A 20676-nucleotide genomic window follows, 5' to 3' on the forward strand; every position below is an offset into this window, starting at 1 on the left:
CTGATGAAGGGTCGAGGCCCGAAACGTCAGCCTCTCTGCTCCTATGATGCTGCTTGGCCTGCTGTGTTCATCCAGCCCTGCACCTTGTTGTCTCGGATTCTCCAGCATCTGCAGTTCCTACTACCCCTTAGAATTTTTTTATTTGTTGGAATGCAATTATTCTGAGCTTTCTCGAATGTCCCTTAAAATTATTGCCACTGTATCTCTACTGACCTACCCCTCAACATTGTCAGTTTACTTTCACTAGCTCCACATTCACACTTTTGTAATTACCTGTGTGTAAATTCAAAACAACAGTCTTGGACCCACATTTGTCTCCTTTAAACTGTATGCAAAATTGCAGTTTGCAAACATAAAAGGACAACTCAAAGCATAGTATTGGAAGCAAAACAGATGGACTAGCAGTATAAATTGAGGAAAATTAAGTATGATCTAGTGGCCACAGCTGAAATGTGGCTGGAGGTTGACTTAGATTGGGGCCTGAATGCTAAAGGGTATAGGACTTTTAGAAAGTATAGAAAACTATGAAAAAGTGGAGGATTGAATCTAAATTAAAAATGATATTATCATAAGAGAAGGACAACCTAATCAGAAAATTAGGATGTAGAAGCAGTCCAGGTAGTGTTCAGGAACAATAAAGCAAGGTCACTTGTGGGCAGACTGTATAGACTGCCTAACTGTAACCACATGGTAGGGCAGGATATCAAGGAAGAAATAACAGGAGCTTGTCGAAAGGATATAGCAATTATCATCAGGGGTTCTAACCTGCACGTAGATCATAGGACATAGAAGCAAAATTAAGCCATTCAGCCCAAGTCTGCTCCACCATTCGATCACGGTTGATGTTTCTCAACACCGTTCTCCTGCCTTCTTCCCATAACTCTATGAATCATAGTATGTTAAAAACCAAAAGAACTGCGGATACTGTAAATCAGGAACAAAAACAAAATTGCTGGAGATGCTCAGCAGGTCTGGCAGCATCTGTGAAGGAAAAAACAGAGTTAATGTTTCGGGTCCAGGGGTTCTGAGCAAGGGTCACCAGACCCGAAACGTTAACTCTGTTTTTTTCCTTCACAGATGCTGCCAGACCTGCTGAATCATAGTCTGGTTATTGCTACTTACAGGGGCTTTCACTAGGAGGTCAGTAATTAATCCAACTGCATTGGTCAAAACCAGATCTAGTTCAGTCTGCTCACTAGCTGGTGCCACAATATGCCAGTCTAAGAAATTGTCCCAAAAACATTAAACAAATTCCTCCTCTAGTCTACTTTTTTCCAGTCTGATTTTTCCCATCTGATTGAATCGATCAAGAGTTACGGTGAGAAGGCAGGGGAAAGGTATTGAGAAACATCAACCATGATCAAATGCTGGAGCAGACTTGATGGGCTGAATGGCTTAATTTTACTTTTCTATGTCTTATAGTCTATATGCAGGTTAGAACTCCTGATGATAATTGCTGTATCTTTTCGACAAGCTCCTATTATTTCTTCCTTGATATTCTGTCCTACCATGTGGTTACCATTAAGCAGTCTATACATAACATCCACAAGTGGCCTCTTGTTTCTAAACACTACCTGGATTGCTTCTACATCCTAGTTTTCTGATTAGGTTGTCCTTCTCTATTAAGAGAATATCATTTTTAATTTACAGAGTCAATCCTCCACTTTTTCAGTTTCCTATACTTTCTAAAAGTCATATACCGTTTAATCTAAGTCAACCTGCAGCTACGTTTCAGCAATGGCCACTAGATCATTATTCTCAATTTATACTACTAGTTCATCTGTTTTGCTTCCAATACCATGCTTTGAGTTGTCCTTTTATTATTTTTGCAACCCTGCAATCTTCTGATTCACTTTTAGAACTGCATTTTTGTTCCTTCCTCTCATTGTCTGTTAACCATTTCACAAATTAATTTCTTCCTTTGTTGCATTTTCCCCAATCTGACTCACCACTGTGTTCCAAATTTGGCTCTGCTTTCACTTTTTGTTAAAAAAAACCCACTCTAACGTCCCTAGTTACATGGTTTTCAAGAACACCAATCCCAGTATTTTTTGGGAGTAGACTACCCCAATGGTACAGATCAGAAACTTTCCCTAGTACTGGTGCCAATGCCACTCCAACTCAGAACCAACTTCTCCCACATCGGACTACTCTTCCCATTCTGTTTCATTGCAAGCTGACTGTAGATCATTCTTCCCAGTCTCCCTCACTGTGATTTAACAACGATACATTTGGATCCTATCACACTTCCAGATAGTGCAGGTTCAATCATAATTCAAGAAGTCATCACCTGTTACAAAACCTGGCCAATGATCTCCCACGGAAGGCTGACAACCACTAGTACAATAAAGTTCCCAAACACAAGACACCGATTTAAATTCTCAGCATATGGCACAACTCAAGACAGTCTAAAGGAGCTGCTTACTTTGTTTTTTTAAAAACATTTGATATTTCAAAAGTGTTTTCTTATTCATTTCAATCGTATTAGCTAAACTTTAGCTTATTTTCTTTTGCTGCTACTCTTTAAGAAATGAGATTTGTCAGGGACTTCAGAAATCAACTTAAGGATAGAAAGCAAGTTACTCATTACAAAAGGTAAAGAAGGGACTAAGTTTTGGGTGATGTGCATCAGCAATCAAATTTGAGACTGGACAACTTCTAATTTACATCTATCAATTGTTATCAGGAACCTAAAAGGAATTGGTCAAATTCACAAAACACCAAACTAAGGCAGGCAGATGATTGAGGAAGCACTTTGCAAACTAAAAAGAAAAGTTGGATTAAACAACACGGACTAATAGCTGGGGAGAAATTTAATACTAACAAGTATAAATCGCTGCATACAGGGAAAACAAAAGGGACCACATAAGGATTCCATAAATATCTTAAAATAGTTAAGGATGAATCAGAAAAGCGATCTTGATTAATAGACTGAATTTTCAACATGACTTAAAAGGCAAACAAAATGCTGTACTATATAGTCAAAACAGTCGGAACAAACCTTTCTCAAACTAAGTTTGCAAACATACATTTGTAAGCTAACCTTCTTCATTAACTGCAAGCCTCAATGTTAAACTGAACTAGACTTTGCAAGCTGTTTCCAGATCAATTCCAAGGTAAGCTTCCTACCCATTATTCTTTTCATCCTAGTAATGTCTGTGCTTTGCCCCCCCTCACTCCTACCTCAGTTCATCTCATTGGAACTCCCAACACACAAGAGTTTGAAGAAAATGAGACAAAATCCATTTTAAATGCCACTATGATCTTTCTCCTAGATTACCCACAGCAGCATGTAGATTAATCTTTAATTCTTGAATAATCCAGAACACTCCTACAGGATTGGCAAGTGTGCTTTCAGCTGTTTAGACATCACGCGATGGAATTCCCTTGATCCCTCTCTCTCTCCTCTGTTAAAGCCAAGTTTGAAATCTTCCTTGTAGCAAGCTTTGAGCCCTACCCCTTTCCTTCTTTTGCCCTGCATTGATTTTTCTATTTGCCTCTGCAGCAACTTGGGATATTTTCCCTCCATTATAACAGTGGATATACTTTTATAATACTTAAATTGGTGAAGAAGAATCTTGGGGATGACCAGAGATAATGAAAGGTGTGATATTAATGCAGTTTCTTCTTGCTCTCCACACAAGATAATGCTAGTACTGTTGTCATCATTTATTCTAGCAACAGATATGGAAGCCACAGACATGGACAGTCACAGGAAGTCATGAGTTCGATGTCTGGCATCCAAGGATTGAGGTACATGAAAAGGTCTAAAGAAACTTTGTTTTTTTCAGCCACGAGAATTACATTGGAGTCCTACAAAACAAGGAGCTACAGAGAAACATTAATTTTAGAAGATTACTTCCAATGAAACTTTTAGAAGGCGGCAGAGACAGAGGCTAAATAGACAAACTTTGGAATCACTAACGTTAGAGTGTCCTTCATGAACTCTCAGTAGAGAAGTGGAAGCAAAAGGCTAAAATCATTTGAAGAACAGCTTGTGATGTAATAAAACTGTTGTTGTTTCCATCTGTTTCAACACCAATACCATTTTCCCTGGAGGTTCATCAATGTTATTCGCCTACAGCTGGGTCTTCTCCCCAGAAACACCCTATTTGAATCCAAGTTTTGCTTCAACCCGATTTAGTAGCAAAGCATTCCCACCTAGTGATGAATCACATTCTGCAACCTTGGTGGATTATCTTTACTCATTAGGCAGAATTTAATAACACCACCTTTTTTTTCCCACGACATTGTTACTTTTAGGATCTCATCTTGATCTGTTCATCCACCAACTTGTCGACACTCAGCGATGTGAACCACAGTCACAGGATAAGGTTTGCAATACAAGACAATTAATACCCATCTCTACCTCGCAACCATTTCCTCAAATGCCTCAATGCTGTCAAACTGGGCCATTATCAACCTGAACAACCCCTAATCCATTGCTATTGATTTCTTCCTTCTTCAGGCAAATGTCAAACAGCAAAAAGATTGTTTGTAATTGTGGTATCCTGTTCAACTGAGTTCAATCTACAGTATGTGGCCCATGACACAAAAATCAGTAAAACTGGCTTCAGTACCAATTAATTCAGGTGCTTATGATCCTTACTTTTGCAAACAAAACTTTGGCATTCAACATTAGCTACTTTTGGACCAAAGACATGGATTTTTGAAAGCAGTAAGAGGCTACAAATATACAACAATGGTTCAAAGAAACTGAAAATAATAAAGATTGACTGGCTGTATACTTAAAAAGCTGCAGATTTCCCTTTGTGGAAGGGGAATAGAATGCAGACATTTTCTTTAAAAGTAAAATTTGAAACATGCCACATGAATGATTTAGATTGCCAGGTAGATGCTATCAAGATCATTAATTGAGATTTTCTGCCTTCTGCCACTTTTCAGTTTTGTACATATCTGTCAATCATGAAAACTTTTAGTTCGAAATATTATCTTTAAGCAATTTGCTACATTTGCAGATTTTTTGACCATGACTGGATTTTACCTCATTGACCAGTTCCCCTATCTGTAAAGACAAAACTACACATTTTGGGGTGAATGATATTTTAAATGAGTCTTGTCTGCATATTACATTTTCTTTACTACCTGAATCCACCACATCTCAATGAAACTAAGCCTGACAATTTGAGGGAATTCTTCAAGCCCTGTCAATTTCAAAACTAGATATATAGGCCTAGAACTTCCACTCACTATTAAAGAAGCAACATCTGATGCTGACTGTGACTTAATTTGCCCAGTTAGCACTTAGACTGCGACCTTTACACCTTCCGATACTTGTTCCAGTAGGGATGCAATTGTGTCTATAGTTTTGGGAGAGGTGATGGCCTAGTGGTATTATTGCTGGACTGTTAATCTAGAGACCCAGATAATGTGCTGGGGACCCGGGTTCGAATCCTGCCACAGCAGATGGTGGAATTTGAATTCAATAAACAGATTCTTAATTCCAGATAATGATGACCGTGAATCCATTGTTGATGATGGCATGTTGGCTTAGTGGTTAGCAGTGATGCCTCACAGCGCCAGGGTCCTGGGTTCGATTCCACCCTTGGGTGACTGTCCGTGTGGAGTTTGCACATCCCCCGTGTCTGTGTGGGTTTCCTCCAGGTGCTCTGGTTTCCTCCCACAGTCCAAAGATGTGCAGGCTAGCAGGACTGGCCATGCTAAATTGCCCATGAGTGGGTTATAGGGGGATGGGTCTGGGTGGGATGCTATGAGGGTCGGTGTGGACTTGTAGGGATTCTATGAACTCTATGATTGTCGGGGAAAACCCATCTAGTTCACTAATGTTCTTTAGGGAAGGAAACTGCCATCTTTACCTGGTCTGACCCACATGTGACTCCAGACCCACAGCAATGTGGTTCCTTCTTAACTGCCTCTGGACAATTAGGAATGGGCAATAAATGCTGTCTAGCCAGTGTTAGCCCTCATCCCGTGAACGAATAAAGAAATAAAAAGTATAATTCCAGTGCAGCCAAACCCGCTCCTCTCATCATGATCTGAAGACACATCTCTCAAGATCTGTCTGGGAGGTTGGACACATTGTCTGGTGGGTAGAATGCTTTGATACTAGCTGATTCACTCAAGTTGCATTGGTTTTACAACTGTTATGAAGGGCTCCAAATAAATTCTTGTAAGTAAAGCACAAACAATTTTTTTGTTTGGGCTCTTGCCAAGTGATCACATTCTTGTCAGACTTACTGAGCAATCCACTTAGGGTAAAACTAGCAACAAACTTCCCACCTATGTGTCACGATCTTGCGCATGTTGAGACTCTCTTAGAATCCTGATGTGAATCAGCACTTTAAGTTGAGTTGGATGCCTCTCTCCATATGGGAAGATTTGAGATTTAGATTTAAATGCTGTTGTTAAAAAGAAAATAAAAGCCTCTTAATCCCACTATTCCTATTGAAAATTATATTATTTTCCATATTTATGGATGCGGGCTTTGATGGCTAGGGCATTTATTTTTCAGCCCTAACTGCTGTTGAGAAGGTGGCAGTAAACTGTCCTCTTGACAGTGAGAGGTGGATGGGGAAGAGGGGAGAGGTGTTGGAAGAGAGGAAGAGAGGAAGAGGGTGTTAAACGTAGTGTTCTTTACAAGGGAGCACAGAAACTCCAGAGTTGATATTGAATAGCATTCATAAATTTCTTCAAAAATGCTGTGGTAGAAAAATATATCCGTAAAGGTGCACAATTGGGAGTTTCCCCAATATTAGAATATTTGTCTACAAATCAATTACCCCCATGAATCAGTTAAACATTATTTAAAACCTAATTATTTATTAATAGTAGATATTTAACGCAAGCTCTAGAAGTTTACCTCCACTGTTATATTATATCTAAGTAAATTGTCTGGGGTCAAGTCTTAAAACGTATGTTACATTTCATAATCTAAGACTAAGACATTGCAAGTACCAAGAGATGAGTGTAAAAGGAAACATCTCTTTGTAATTAGGGAAGCAAAGCCCCTAGAGAATTTCCTCATGCTGTTTTGAGTATTACATTGCTTCTGAGATGCAGATTACCTCTCAGGAAACAAAACTCGCAATTATTGGCATCATTTAAAGAGAAACATTGTCAGGGTTAAGGAAATTTCTTGCCATCCACATTTTTACTTGACAGATGTCATTGGCATTTTCCTACTCTAATCGAAACAGGAGAACTGTAATGGCTTAAGTGGCCTTCTCTTAACCTTCGAAGTGCTCTTCATTGATCCAGTAGCTTAAGAGATCAGCATAAATACACCAACCAATCACTGACCTAACAAGAAATTTTGATGCTCAGGAAGGAGCATTCCGTTTTGACTAATGGAGAACTCCTAATCGTGAACTTTAAATATTATACCTGCCAATTTCTAAGGAAAAAAAAAAATCAGTAAAACAAAAAAAGTATATTAAAGTTTATTTATCTTTTCGACCAAAATTTTTCCCTACATTTTTTTTGTTTCCAACACAAAATTAAATGAAGCACATACAAATGTGATTTGCCTACTTTTCAAAACATTCATTAACAGGATAAATCACCGAAGTTGCACCAGGTTTAGTAGCAAAGGGGATGCTTGCTGAGAAATTTACTGTTTGGATGGATAATTTTTCATGTTGAGAACTTAAATGAACATGAAGTCACCAGAAGTTCTCACGTGCATTCTGAGAAGACAACAATTATTTATCTATTCAAGACAAGGCCACCAATTTAATGTTTTGAATTTTGGGTAAAATTCTCAAAGCTTCCACCTGTACTGACAATGTTTTCAAATGAGAATTTGTCAGTTATTCCACAGATCATTGAACCTCAAAGACAAATCTACTGCACAATCCTCAAACCACTAAGGGAAAGGCTACTGAATGATCCGCTCAGCGATTCTGAGACAACTTACAGCACTGTCAAAACAAATGTTAAATGAGGTTAAAACGGAGCCACAGGATCTTGTGTCAAGTGCTGGCTAAAAGAATATGGAACATCTGTTTAAGTGTTATATTGCGAGTAAATCTCATCTTTTTGAGTTGGGAAATTTGAAACGATGTCTAAAATGTAAATTGCTTTTTTATAAGTGCTGGAGCAAATACCACAAACTACGGTCAGACAATAATCTCTTTGGAAGGTCAACTGTATTCTCTGTAATTCAGCATAGTAAAAACCAGTTAAGCTAAATCAACCCTTTACTGAAGAATAAAGCTTCCATCTTTCACATCTTTTAATGCAATTATAAAACAAAGTGTGGAAACAAGTTAATGGAACAAAATTTCATCATGCCCCTTTCAATCTTTAATGACTGCAATGCAGGAATTAAAACAAATATCTACTTTTAGGTGACAGAAGTAATTTCACAACTTTGCCAATTGCACAAAGGAAGAAACTTGAATGGATATTGCAAAGTGGCAGATGATTTAAACATCCTAAATTTTCGTTTTGTGCATTCAGCACAACAATGTCAAAAACATTGACATTAAGAGACAGACAATATAACCAGAATTAACATTTTGATTAGCTCTTAATGTTAGCAGCTAGTATCAGACTTTCGCTTGCAAAGACATGGTAGTAACAAACATAGATAAAGGAGGTTCCATTAAAAATAAAGTTAGTTTACTGAATATAAATTCTTTTAACTTGATTTTGTGCTAAAACTTTAAAACAATAATACTCAGGTTTAAATTAAAATCTGATGCTATACAAAATAAACCTAAAAGTACCATTTATACACAAGTTCCCAGTTGCCTTTCATGTTGAAATTCACATATTACAGCAGAATGCATTTTTTCCTTCAAGACGTCCTGTGAAATCCTGTCAGGCCCACCACTTCTGAGGGGCTCCCAAACCTCTTTTTATTTGAGCTTTACTATGCCCATACATTATTCAATGGTGTGAGAATACTGTTTGCTCTTCACGTTCTACTCAACTTCCAAAAAGACAGCTTATAATCAATAACACAAGGTGTCAGATTTAAGTGTCTCTCGAGTTGAAATATATGCAAATAAAAGGATCTCCTTCACTGGCATCAAAATGTTCCAACTTAAAATTTGTGCCACGGGGTCTATAAACTTCACAAGAATTTCTAATAGAGTAGATCTGGGATGATAAAATTTCTGCCCGAGAACAGACATGAAATGTTGAAACAGGTGACCGAATCAAAGTCTCCACGAAATCATAATAGATGTACTGCATTAAAAATAGAACTAAAGTAATTTTACTGTAGAATGATCCATGTTTCTTTGCTGAGAAACATCCCAAAAGTTAAAAATACTTTACCAAGCACTTTAAAAGAGCATCAAATGTGTTGTAAAACATGGGAACAAATTAAATAATTTGCAAGATTGTATGACAAGATCAAAGACTTGTTTGAGGAATGAGTGGCAGTTAACTAGAAATAACCTTCCCTGTTAGTAATTATTAGTTTAAGATGTTTATTTTATTATACTAGAAAAAGGAATTGTCAAAAAATAGAATTAAAAATAAACTCTATTCTTTAGATCTGTACTTCAGTAAAGTAATAATGCCTATAAGTTATTTATGAAATTATCACAAATCCTGTGCTTAGCAGGTCAAATTAGTACTGCAATGCAGGTATACAAAATGCCGCAAAACAGTATAATCATAATACGTAAAATCTATTTGGGACCAATATCAAAATATTTTCATTACATGTGAATGGAACGATGAATTGCGCATTTCATGTTATACAGATTTTTAAAACAATTTAAATAGTTTCCTCTAAGGTTGCCAAACAGAGCAGGAAAAAAAAAAAATCGACTGCACATTCCCACCTTGACATCTTAAAATATAATGTAGGTGGTCTATTCAAATGAAGCACAAAGTTATATGAAGCACAACGAAAATAAGTCTTTGCAGTTTTCTTACACTTTTCGTAAACTGAAGCACTCAAATTAAATTTCAAATCAAAGCTGGAGTGCTACATTTTCCAACACAATATTTAATCTCAAATTTATTTTTAAAACTCCAATTCAGGTAAAGAAACTTGCCGAGGATGCAATCTTTTAAAACCTCTTGTTCAAGGTCACAGGGCTTTGACTCAAAATACTGCATCTCCTTTTATCAAAGCTACCAAAAAAGTTGGTTTATGCTCATATGGAGCCTTTACCACCCACATGTGCACACACTTGCTTCGTACCAATTACAGCTGCCTAACCATCCCCCCAAAACCCCAAGTTATTTTATAGTGACAATTGGTAAGCTTAGAAGGCAGAGTTGTCATAAAACAATGTGCAGATTACGAGTACAATCATCTTGCTTCACATTCAAATTAATAGTTCACAGGCTCCAACTCAGTTGGAGAGCTATATTATAAAACTTGTTTCACTATCAATGGCAAAGAATCAAATATCCAAATTAATCAGTTAAAAAGATCGCTAATCCTAAATTTAACTCATTGCATGAGATGGTTAATTAGGACGAGCACCATGTTACTGTCTATTGGATCAATTTGAATTTGTTTCAATTAAGGGGGATCTACAGTTCTTAAGCCACCAGTTGCTCTGCTACGTTGTACAGAAATTATATAGAAACTATATCCTGTCACTCAAATATTGCCGCATCTGGTGTAACATATTGTATAATGAATACCCTCTAATGGCAGTCAACAGTAACACAACCAAAATATGAAAAGGACAACAATAGGACAGTATATTAATTTTATTTCCCCCAACTTTTATACCATCAAAAATGAGCCTTCAGCTATGAAACACTGCAAGTGGCCCAGCTCCAAAAAGAAAGCATCTGCAAATAATAAACCCTCTCATCCATGCTCCCTTGTTCATCCCTTTTTGCAGATCTAACCATGACCTCCATTATTTTCTGGTGCCTCACCTTCTCCCATCTTTGCTTCCATCTCAGCATCTGTTCTTAATTCTCTCTCATCTTTACTTCATTGACATTTCACTCGCTTTCAAATTTAATGCTTTCCACTTTTTATCTGCAAACTTGTGTCCTCACACCCTTATTTAACACTGCAGTGCATCTATTTCGGTCTTTCTATAATTTTTTTTTATATTCCCCAAACACTAGTCTAATTCTCTCTAACTCCAAGCCAATCTTTCTCTCTCTCCACCATTGCTACTCCAATCTCCAACTTCTCTACTTTATCCCTCTTATTTTTACACTTCTGTTCTAACCACTTCTCAATTTCTTCTCTCCTCCAGTTCATCACTTGTCCCACTGTATCATTCATCCAGTTTCTAACCTTTGACTGCTTCATCCCTCCTTATTTCTGTTCCTTTCTACTTTAGCTTTCTTCTCTCCTTTCTCCCTTCCCCTTCCAAATTCTCTTTCCTTTCTTGCTTTCAAATAGAAAATGCTCAAATTTCCTGGAATTATACAGCAACCTGTCTTAAAAATTAAATTGAATGGGAAGGTGGAGCGGTGGTAAAATTAGAAACCACTAATTCTATGTCTAAATGACAGCGTGATTGCTGACCGAAATGCAATTAATCCAAAAAAAAATTCCCGACAAGCATAAAGGTTATGAAAGAGGTAAACCTTTGGCAGCAGAGGAGTATCTCTCTTCTTCTTCTTCTCAGAATTTGGATCATCCAGCTGATCTGGCTCAAAAGTGTAGAGCTCAGTTAATTCATTCATTGTAAAGTGTCGCTCAATTTGTTGTTGGTCAACTACACGGTATGATAGTGACTGCTTCGTTACTTGACGATCATAAATCTTTTCCTCCATGGTTCCCTGTATTTTAAAACAATATATGTTAGAATTTGTGCTTCACTACACGTCATCTGCCAATGTCACTTTTCGCCAATGTCACCTGTCAATCCTGTCAGATCACCCACCATAATGACCAATAATTAAGATTCACAGATCACTCTTGGTGAATAATAGACCAGTTTGTTCTCTGTGAATTTACATAGGATTTCCACTGGATAATTAACTTCTAAAGTGATGTGATTATGTTACTTTAACAGCAGGCCAAATTGTCAAACAGCTTTAATCACTGGCACGGCAATTTATAGCTGCAAGCATCAAGCTTAATTTGCTGAAATTACTTCAAAAATCACCACTGAATAAGCGTTAAACAGAAATGCCAGTCAGCCGAATACCTTTGAATTTGTTTCATTATACATTCATCAAAGGATACACAAATTCTTTTTGGAGCAGTTGCTGATACCCGATCTCTATTGGTTACAGTGGTATTTTTACCTATGGAGTCATGTCTTGCCTTTGTGCCAGTTGCAGCTAGTTCAAAAAAATCACAGCTGGCTGACAGATCAGAACTGTCCAAACCTTGTACTCTTAAAAGTCTCTGACAAAGAGTTTTGCTTTCAGCACTAAATCTGAGACAGAGATACTTAACAACTATACAACATATTTCCTAATACATTTCCTTACTCATGGTACCAAAAGCTACAACAGCAAGATGTTAAGGATTAAGAATCAAACTTAAAAACACTGCATTAATGTTTCAGTAAATTATTTTCCCACAAAGCTGTTGACAACCATAGAACAAAGTAATTTTGTAATATTTCCTCAAGGAACACAAACTATGCAAGAACCACTGAAATTGATGAATTCTATTTTTACAAATCAAAGAATAACCAAATACTTTTCTGTTTACGTTAGCTTATTGAGTACTTAAATGACTAACACTGAAGGTGTAGAACATTCAAAGGTTACTTGACTGTCTCAACAAGGAAAATGTTTGTTTAGTTGACGTTGAAACAGTTTAGTTAAAAGTGATCTGTATTTGCATTAATTCAGCTTCTTCACTTCACATACTTCAGTACTCTGCTCGTTATCATTTGCTCATAATCCAAAGAGAATTACCCAAAAATCAACAGCAAAACTAAATTCCTGGCAACTGCCTGTATTTAAAGAAACATCTTTAGAAAACTGAACTGACGTATTCTGAATATTCTCTGCATTTATTGATCTTTATTAACCTTTATTGCAAATATCAAAATATTATGAAAGTACATAAAATGGTCCATGGGCTGAAAAATGTATATTTTGAATATTACATTAATTTGAATTGCAAGGAGGACGGGAGATTCTAGTCCTAAACATATGCATAATACATTGAACTAGAGTCAGAAAATTGGACTGCAGTACAACAAGTGCCTCACCGCCCACTTTTCCAATGGGAACTAAGAATGGACAACAAATGCTGGTCTTGCCAGCAACGCTCATATCCAATAAAAAAGCAGACCAAATTAGCTACTATCAACCAAACCCAACAGTGAAATTATGATAACACAGTGTGGAGCTGGAGGAACACAGCAGGCCAGGCAGCATCAGAGGAGCAGGAAAGTTGATGTTTCGGGTTGGGACCCTTCTTCAGAAATGGGGCAAATTCATTTCTGAAAAGGCTCCTGACCTGAAACATCAACTTTTCTGCTCCTCTGATGCTGCTGGCCTGCTGTGTTCCTCCAGCATCTGCAGTTCTTACTATCGCTGAGTGAAATTACAATGCTTTATTCCTTTTATTAAAAATTACTTTTACAGAGCGAAAACTGCATTCTGTATTACATCCTCAAAAAAAAGTGGAGAAAGCTTCAATGATAAAATATTGTATATATGAATTCGGAACATTTCACAAGACCATAAGACGTTGGAGCAGAAGAAGGCCATTCAGTTCAAGTCTGCTGTGCCATTCAATGAGATCATGTCTGATCTGTTGATCCTTAACTCCACTTTCCTGCCATTTCCCCCATAACCCTCAAATTCTTCACTGATTAAAAATCTCTCTCACTTAATGACCAGCCTCAACAGCACTCTGCGGTACAGTCCGATAGATTCACCATCTCAGAAGAATTTCCCCCTCATTTCTGTCTTAAATGTACAACCCCTTACTCGGAGATTAGGCTCGCTGATCCTACACTCTTCCCACATTTCTGCACTTGCCCTTTCACGTCCAAGAATTTTGTATGTTTCAATAAAGTCGCCTTTTTTCTTCTATATTCCAATAAGTACAGGCCGCAAACTACTCAACCTCTCCTCATAAGACAGTCCCTCCATACCTAGTATCAACTTAGTGAACCTTCTCTGGACTGCCTCCAATGTCAGTATATCTTTGCTTAGATAAAGGGCCCCAAAACAATTCACAGTATTTACATCCACCGCTTCCCCTTTAACTATCCTGCCTGTTGTTACCTCAAAAGAATTCTGGTAAATTTGTCAGGTATAATTTCCATTTTATGAAGACAAGCTTGATCACGTTACACATTTAAAATGTGTAGGTTACTAACTGTTCTTGGTCTCCTTTCTTTTTCAGATAAAGGTGTGACCTTGACAGCTTCCCAACTTTCTGGGACTTTTCCCGAATCTATGTATTTCGGAACATTACTACCTATGCATTCATTATCTCTGCAGCTACTTAGTTTAACATCCTAGGATGCACCCCTTAGCTCCAGTAGTTACTTCGTTAGTAGTTTTCATATTTTGTTCCTCTCCTCCTTTTGCCTCTTGAATATTTAGTAATTTAGGATGATATTAGTGTCATGTATTGTGAAGACTGTTGCAAAGCATTTATTCAACTCCTCTGTCATTTCCTGGTTCCCCATTATTTCCCCAGCCTCATTCTTTAAGGAGCCTATACTCACTCTGGACTCTCTCTTCCTTTTTATATTTTTAAGTAGCTTGTGCTGTCCATCTTGATATGATTTGCAAGTTACCCACAAAGTTTACACTCACCCTATATTTTTCTGGTCGTCTTTTGTTGTTGTCTAAAACTTTCCCCAATCCCCTCGCTTATGACTGATGTTTTCCCCATTGAGTAGTTTTCTTCTTTTAATTTGATGCAATCCTTAATCCCCAGGCTAACCATGGTTGGCTTATCCCCTTCCTAGATTCCTTCTTCCTCACTGGAACGTGTGTCTTGGCCGTGAGCCATGAATAATGTTTTTGAACATCTGCCATTATACCTCAACTGTCTTAGTTTCTAAACTCCTTTCCCAATCCACTCTACCTAGCTCGGCCTTCATTCCTTTATAAATATCCTCAGTTAAACTTAGCACAGTTGTTTCTTACCCAAGTTCTTTGCTCTCAAACTGAATGTTAAATTCTACCACTTTATGGTCACCATTTCCATATTTGGAGAAAGTCAGGGTATCAGAAATGGAGGAAAGCTTCAAAACGTTGAACAAAAGATGCGAAAATACTCAGAACTGTTCTTTTTAAACTTCAAAATTGTTAAATATTTATGTGTAATTTGCCAGATAAGGCAACCAAGGATTTTTGTGTTTTAATCACCAAAAACAAATCTGCATCTGTGGCTTTTGTGAACAGGTAAACTCGAAGGTAAGATAAAAAAATTTACTTCCGTCCATCCATCTATGTTTGGCACATTGTATGTTAAGCAGAAAGGAACAGTAATCAAATGTTTTCATAAAAATTCAAGAGGAGAACTTGTCCACTCAAAGAAATGAAAACATTTGTACCTTGGATAGCTTCACAGCCATCTAAAACATTAAATGAAAAGGGCAGAGGAAGCACACACATTACACTTCAATTTTTTGTTTTTACAAAATAAGGAGTGGAGAAAGTTTCAAAGCCACTCAGTAACATCGCCTCTTATATTCCCTCGAGAATTTATAATGCAATAACGTGCTAACATTTTGTTTTGAAAACACAGGCATGTATCTTCCAGATACAAAGGAAGACATCATTTTTACCTGAGCCAAGAACCTGTAGACAAAGACTGGCTTTATCTGTCCAAAACGGTAAACACGAAAGATGCTCTGGATATCATAGGAAGGATTCCAAGAGGCATCAAAAATAACAACACGGTTGGCAGCCACCAGGTTAATCCCCAGCGATCCTGCTTTGGTGGAAATAATGAACAGACGGCCCCTGTAAAGAACAAATGCACACAATCAATAATATTCAAGACATTCAAGGTAAAATCAAGAGGAGACACAGAAGGAAATAATTACTAGTCTAATTTAATTAAGTTACCCTGCATTTAAGTGCATAAAAACTACAAGTTAAGTTCCACTCATTCGAAGTACATTTAGCATGCAAACAAATACAATACTCAATAATGAACAACATATCCTGGGAAATACTCGAACATCAGGGAATATTTGTTCAAAGAGAAAAAAAATTCTGCTTAAAATCTGTGATTTTTCATCAGGAAATTATTGCGCCACAGATGCAGTCCAAGTGTTTTTGGTTTTATTTTCAGCATCACAGGGACTTCAATTTTGCACACACACCCTATTTTGTAATTACAATCTAACTTCACAGTTGTAACTTGTACCAACAGCTTGCATACCTTTTTCCCCATGCAACAACCAAAACTACTAACCTTAGAAAAGTGCACTGCAAAGAAGGTCGAATAGATTTCGCTCAAGTTACGTTCCTATCAAATCATGCAGACTTCAAAATCTGGGCCACTGGTGATGTTTCCAGCACTCACTTGTTCTAAAGTATACTGAAAATCTTCTAGTCTCTTCTGCGCGTGCGCAGTTAAATGCAGAAATCAGGAAGTTGCTAAACTGAAATATCACTGAGAAATTAGGCTTTCTACTATGGGAAAGGAGTGCAAATTTGGGATATTTATCCATTAGAAAGCACTGAATATATCTGAAAATTTTAAGGCTATCCATTCAAGTGCAAGTAAATTTTTGACGGCGTACCAGGTTTCAATACTACCAAATAATTATCCAAGCACTGAAAAATGAATTTTACAAAAGTAGAATCTTATTCCATTATGGGTTAAATTATCGTTGGGGATTTAAATATGGAATAAAATAGTTTCAACATTTAGTGTTCGGTTAATCCCTCAATCCCATTTTCCTTTACATCAAATTAAATATTTGAATTATTATTTTTAAACTGCATTCCTCAGTGAATGCAACCTACGATTTACTCACTGCTTACCACAACATTGGGGCCTTTGTTGCAATGTAGAGTTGTTTGGAATTATTTTATATAGTACATCTTGGAAACATAATATTCTAAATCTGTAGAACTGTCCAGGCTAAACATGTTACCCCAAATCTTGCAGTTATGTGCCACTGACTGTGAAAATCTACTTCTCCTATAAATGGCAACAGAAACTTCCTATTCTAGCTGTAGCTTGCTTCCAGAACCAAACTGGTCAGAGAGAGGCCCAGTGGCAAACAAACAGTCAGTGAAACCAAGCCTCCTTGGATGTCAAAGGCTGAAGTCACACTTCTTGTTATCTGTATCCAATTTTTAATTTGATGGGTTTTTAACTGCTGCTCCTGATGTCATTTCCTCCAATTTATCAAGTGCTGATTCCAGTGTAGTAGAGACACAGGGCTAAGCAAAGTCAGAGATGCTGAAGGGGACTAAGGGAAAGCCAAGAGATGAAGAGATGAAGAAACAGTGGCGCCTGATGAACACTCCCATTGATATAAAGAACTTCACACTTGAACATGCTGTATACTTGGCAGGAGCAGTACTTGAAAAAAATATCCACATAAAAATTGGTGAAAGAAGTAGGAAACCAGCCTTAGTCACGCAAGACAGGTCCCTGAACATCAGCATTGGCTCATTCACACGCAACATAGCTTGCGGATTAGACTGCAAGTGGGACATCTTGGAAACTGAGATGCTGTTGTGGCCCTCAATAATGGTGAGCTTCTCGATATTTACTACTTGAGCCCACAAGATCTTGGCCATTATAAAACATAGCCACTTCTCTAAAATCTCCAGACGAGCTCAACATTGCAACAAGTATAAAATTCAATGCATGCTAGCCTAGTTACCGCGTTGCACAATTATAGTATGAGAACTAGCTAAAAACTGGCTATTTTCTAAACTGTTCAAATTGTGCTCAAGTGCATCATTATCCAAAACAACAGTCACTGTAACTAAAAGGCCATACAGTTGGCAAGCCAGCAGCAGTTTTGTTTTGTTTTCACGACATCAGGCTTTTGAATTTAGCCAATCAATTTGAACCAGGTATTTAGATGCCAAAAACCTATTAAATTTAAGTCGGATGGTTTTGACAACATCGGACCAATCCTATTGTAAGAAATATTGATATGTCATCAAGGATAACAAAAAGGGAGCAGTTGGACAAAGCTAGCTGCCATCCACCAGAGCTAATGGCCTTTAGCTCTTGAGAGAGAATCACTGGGTCTCAGCCTCCTCTGTGTCTTACAGAAAGCACTAAATAACAATGATACCAAGACCACAACTAGTTAATATTCCTGACAGAAGGATCTACAGGGAAGGAAAAGAACATTCCAGGAGACACGTAACCCAGCTGTAATATCAAGAGACTAAATTTTTTTTAAATGTATAAGAGAGACTTGTATTTATTGAGCAGCATAACATTAGAATCTTGCTTATTCGGGAATAGTCAGTAATTAGAAGGGATTTATTCGGTTTGTTAATTTGCTCACAATTACAATCAGATGAATAAATTGTTACTTGTCATTTTTAAGAGCGAGTGTCAGGGATTTATTTTATTTAACCACTAGAAGTTGCTGAAAAGCAGGTTACACCATTTTTCTCACACCTTTCACAGATTATAGGGCAAGGTGCTCCTCTTTGGGTGTTTTGGTTTTCATTGAATTGGGGGGCGGGGGGCGGTGTCAACTTCCACGTTACGTCAGATTTAGGGTTTGTTGTCCAGGTTATGGACAGATTTACGGTACAAAAGTTCCCAGCAGATTTAAATAGATTTGGGGACTAATGTCTCAGATCTTTAAATAAAACTTAAGTGAGAAGTGAAAAAGCTGTTTAATTTTGGTTACCTGTTGTTGGTTCAATCAAAAGGGGGGTAATGGCTCTTTCTGCCACTAAGAGTTTTCTGGGGGTGGAAGAACTGACTTTGGGGGTTTTACAAAGGTGAACAAGGCAAAGCTGTTGGAATTGGCAGACAAGCTGGAGTTGGGGTTGCCTTGGTCTGTGAGAAAGGGAGAGGTAATTACAGCAATAGTTCCACATTTAAATTTGCTGGAAATGCCATCAGAATCTTTGGAAATGGCTAGAATTCGATTGCAGATGAAGCAGCTTGAACATGACAGAGAACTGAAACAGTATGACAATTACGGTTAAAAGCAAAGGCAGGACAAAAAAAGGAGGAAGGTCCTAGCAGAAGAAAGGGAAAAAAGAGAGAAGAAAGGTTGACAGGGAGAGAGAATTTCAACTTCAGAAGTTGGCAATTAGACAGGAAAGTCGACTTAAAAGGATGAAGGTAGAAGGTGGGCTTAGTAAGGAGGATAGGATGGTGAGCAAACTCATCATAGCCAAAGGCCTGGTAGGGATATATACAAATATGTCCAAACATTACCAAAATTCGATGAAAAAGACCTAGAAGCCTTTTTAATTTCCTTTGAGAAATTGGCTAAACAGATGAACCGGTCAGAGACTGTGTGGTCAATGTTAATTCAGACCAAGTTGGCAGGCAGGGCTAGTGAGGTATTCGCAGCTCTGTCAGGTGGTGTCAGAAGAATAAGCAATAAAAAAGGTTATTTTGAGTGCCTACAAATTGGTACCAGAAGCATACAGAAACAGTTCAGAAATGTAAGAAAGGAATCAGGTCAGACTTATACCGAGTTTGAAAGAATTAAACAGTGCAACTTTGATAGATGGATGAGAAAATTAAAGATTTTAAAAAAAGACAAATGAGGCTCTGAGAGAGATTATTCTGCTGGAGAAGTTTAAAAACTCACTTCCAGAAGTGATAAGAACTCACGCTGAGGAACAAGAAAGTTAAAACAGTGACAAGACCTGCAGAGATGGCTCTCTGTCCCAGGAACAGAGAACGGAATTAAAAGTTTTGTTACAGTATTGAGGACCTATGTAAAAATAGAACAGGGAGGAATAATGCCATTGTACACAATGATGACACAGGGTATGCTGCTTCGATAAAACAACACCCTACAGGCTTTATCCTCTCTAAGCAGTGAAGGTTCAGAAGGAAGTGAAAGCGATGCTCCAAGAAAACATTATACAGACAAGTCAAAATGAGTGGAGTTTGCTGATCGTGTTGGGTCCCAAACCTGATGGTACTCAACGATTCTGCGTAGACTATCAGAAGGTCAATGCAATGACCAAATCTGACTCATACTCAATTTCAAAGCTGGAGGATTATGTGGAAGAAGCAGGACAAGCCACTTACACCACAAAGTTGGACTTTGTTCATGGTTACTGGCAAGTACCTTCGGAGAGAGCAAAAGAAATTTCTGCTTTTGTAACCCCAAATGGGCTATATCAATTTAAAATAATGCCATTTAGAATGAAAAATGCATCAGCCACTTTTCAAAGGCTTATGAACAGAATTGTTGCAGGACTGACTAATTTTACCATCTACATAGATGACTTAGTGATCTTTAATCATTTGTGGAAAGATCACGGAGCATTTGGCAGAGTTCTTTGAGAGACTACGGAAGGCAAAGTTGGTCATAAATTTGGCAAAAACACAATTTGCGAAGGCGGAAGTGACATTCTTAGGGCACAACATTGGAAACGGACAGATGACACCAAGGAACAGGAAGACAAAGGCCATCAAGGAATTTCCAAGACTATCCTCGAAGAAGGAAGTGCTATGATTTTTAAGAGTGTGCAGATTCTACAGGAAATTTGTATCAAACTTTAGTAGCGTAGTGGCACCATTGATGGATTTGTTTAAAAAAAAAGCAAAATTTTGGTAGACAGAACAATGCCAGGACACATTTGAGAATTTAAAAGCAGTGTTAACCACCAGACCAGTTTTAGCCA

At 37.6% G+C, this 20676-nt stretch overlaps 1 protein-coding gene across 1 annotated transcript in view; it reads right to left on the reverse strand.

The window, feature by feature from the left end:
• atrx (ATRX chromatin remodeler) overlaps positions 1 to 20676 on the reverse strand; it is a 121044-nt gene that overhangs the window by 18287 nt on the left and 82081 nt on the right. The window contains exons 19-20 of the mRNA XM_048605283.1: positions 15648 to 15825; positions 11512 to 11706 (exon numbers count right to left, since the gene is read on the reverse strand). Of these exons, the coding sequence (XP_048461240.1) occupies positions 11512 to 11706; positions 15648 to 15825 (373 nt within the window). The remainder of the gene's footprint in view (positions 1 to 11511; positions 11707 to 15647; positions 15826 to 20676) is intronic.

Source organism: Rhincodon typus, chromosome 14 (genome assembly GCF_021869965.1).
Source record: "Rhincodon typus isolate 14 chromosome 14, sRhiTyp1.1, whole genome shotgun sequence".
Taxonomy (NCBI): Eukaryota; Metazoa; Chordata; class Chondrichthyes; order Orectolobiformes; family Rhincodontidae; genus Rhincodon; species Rhincodon typus.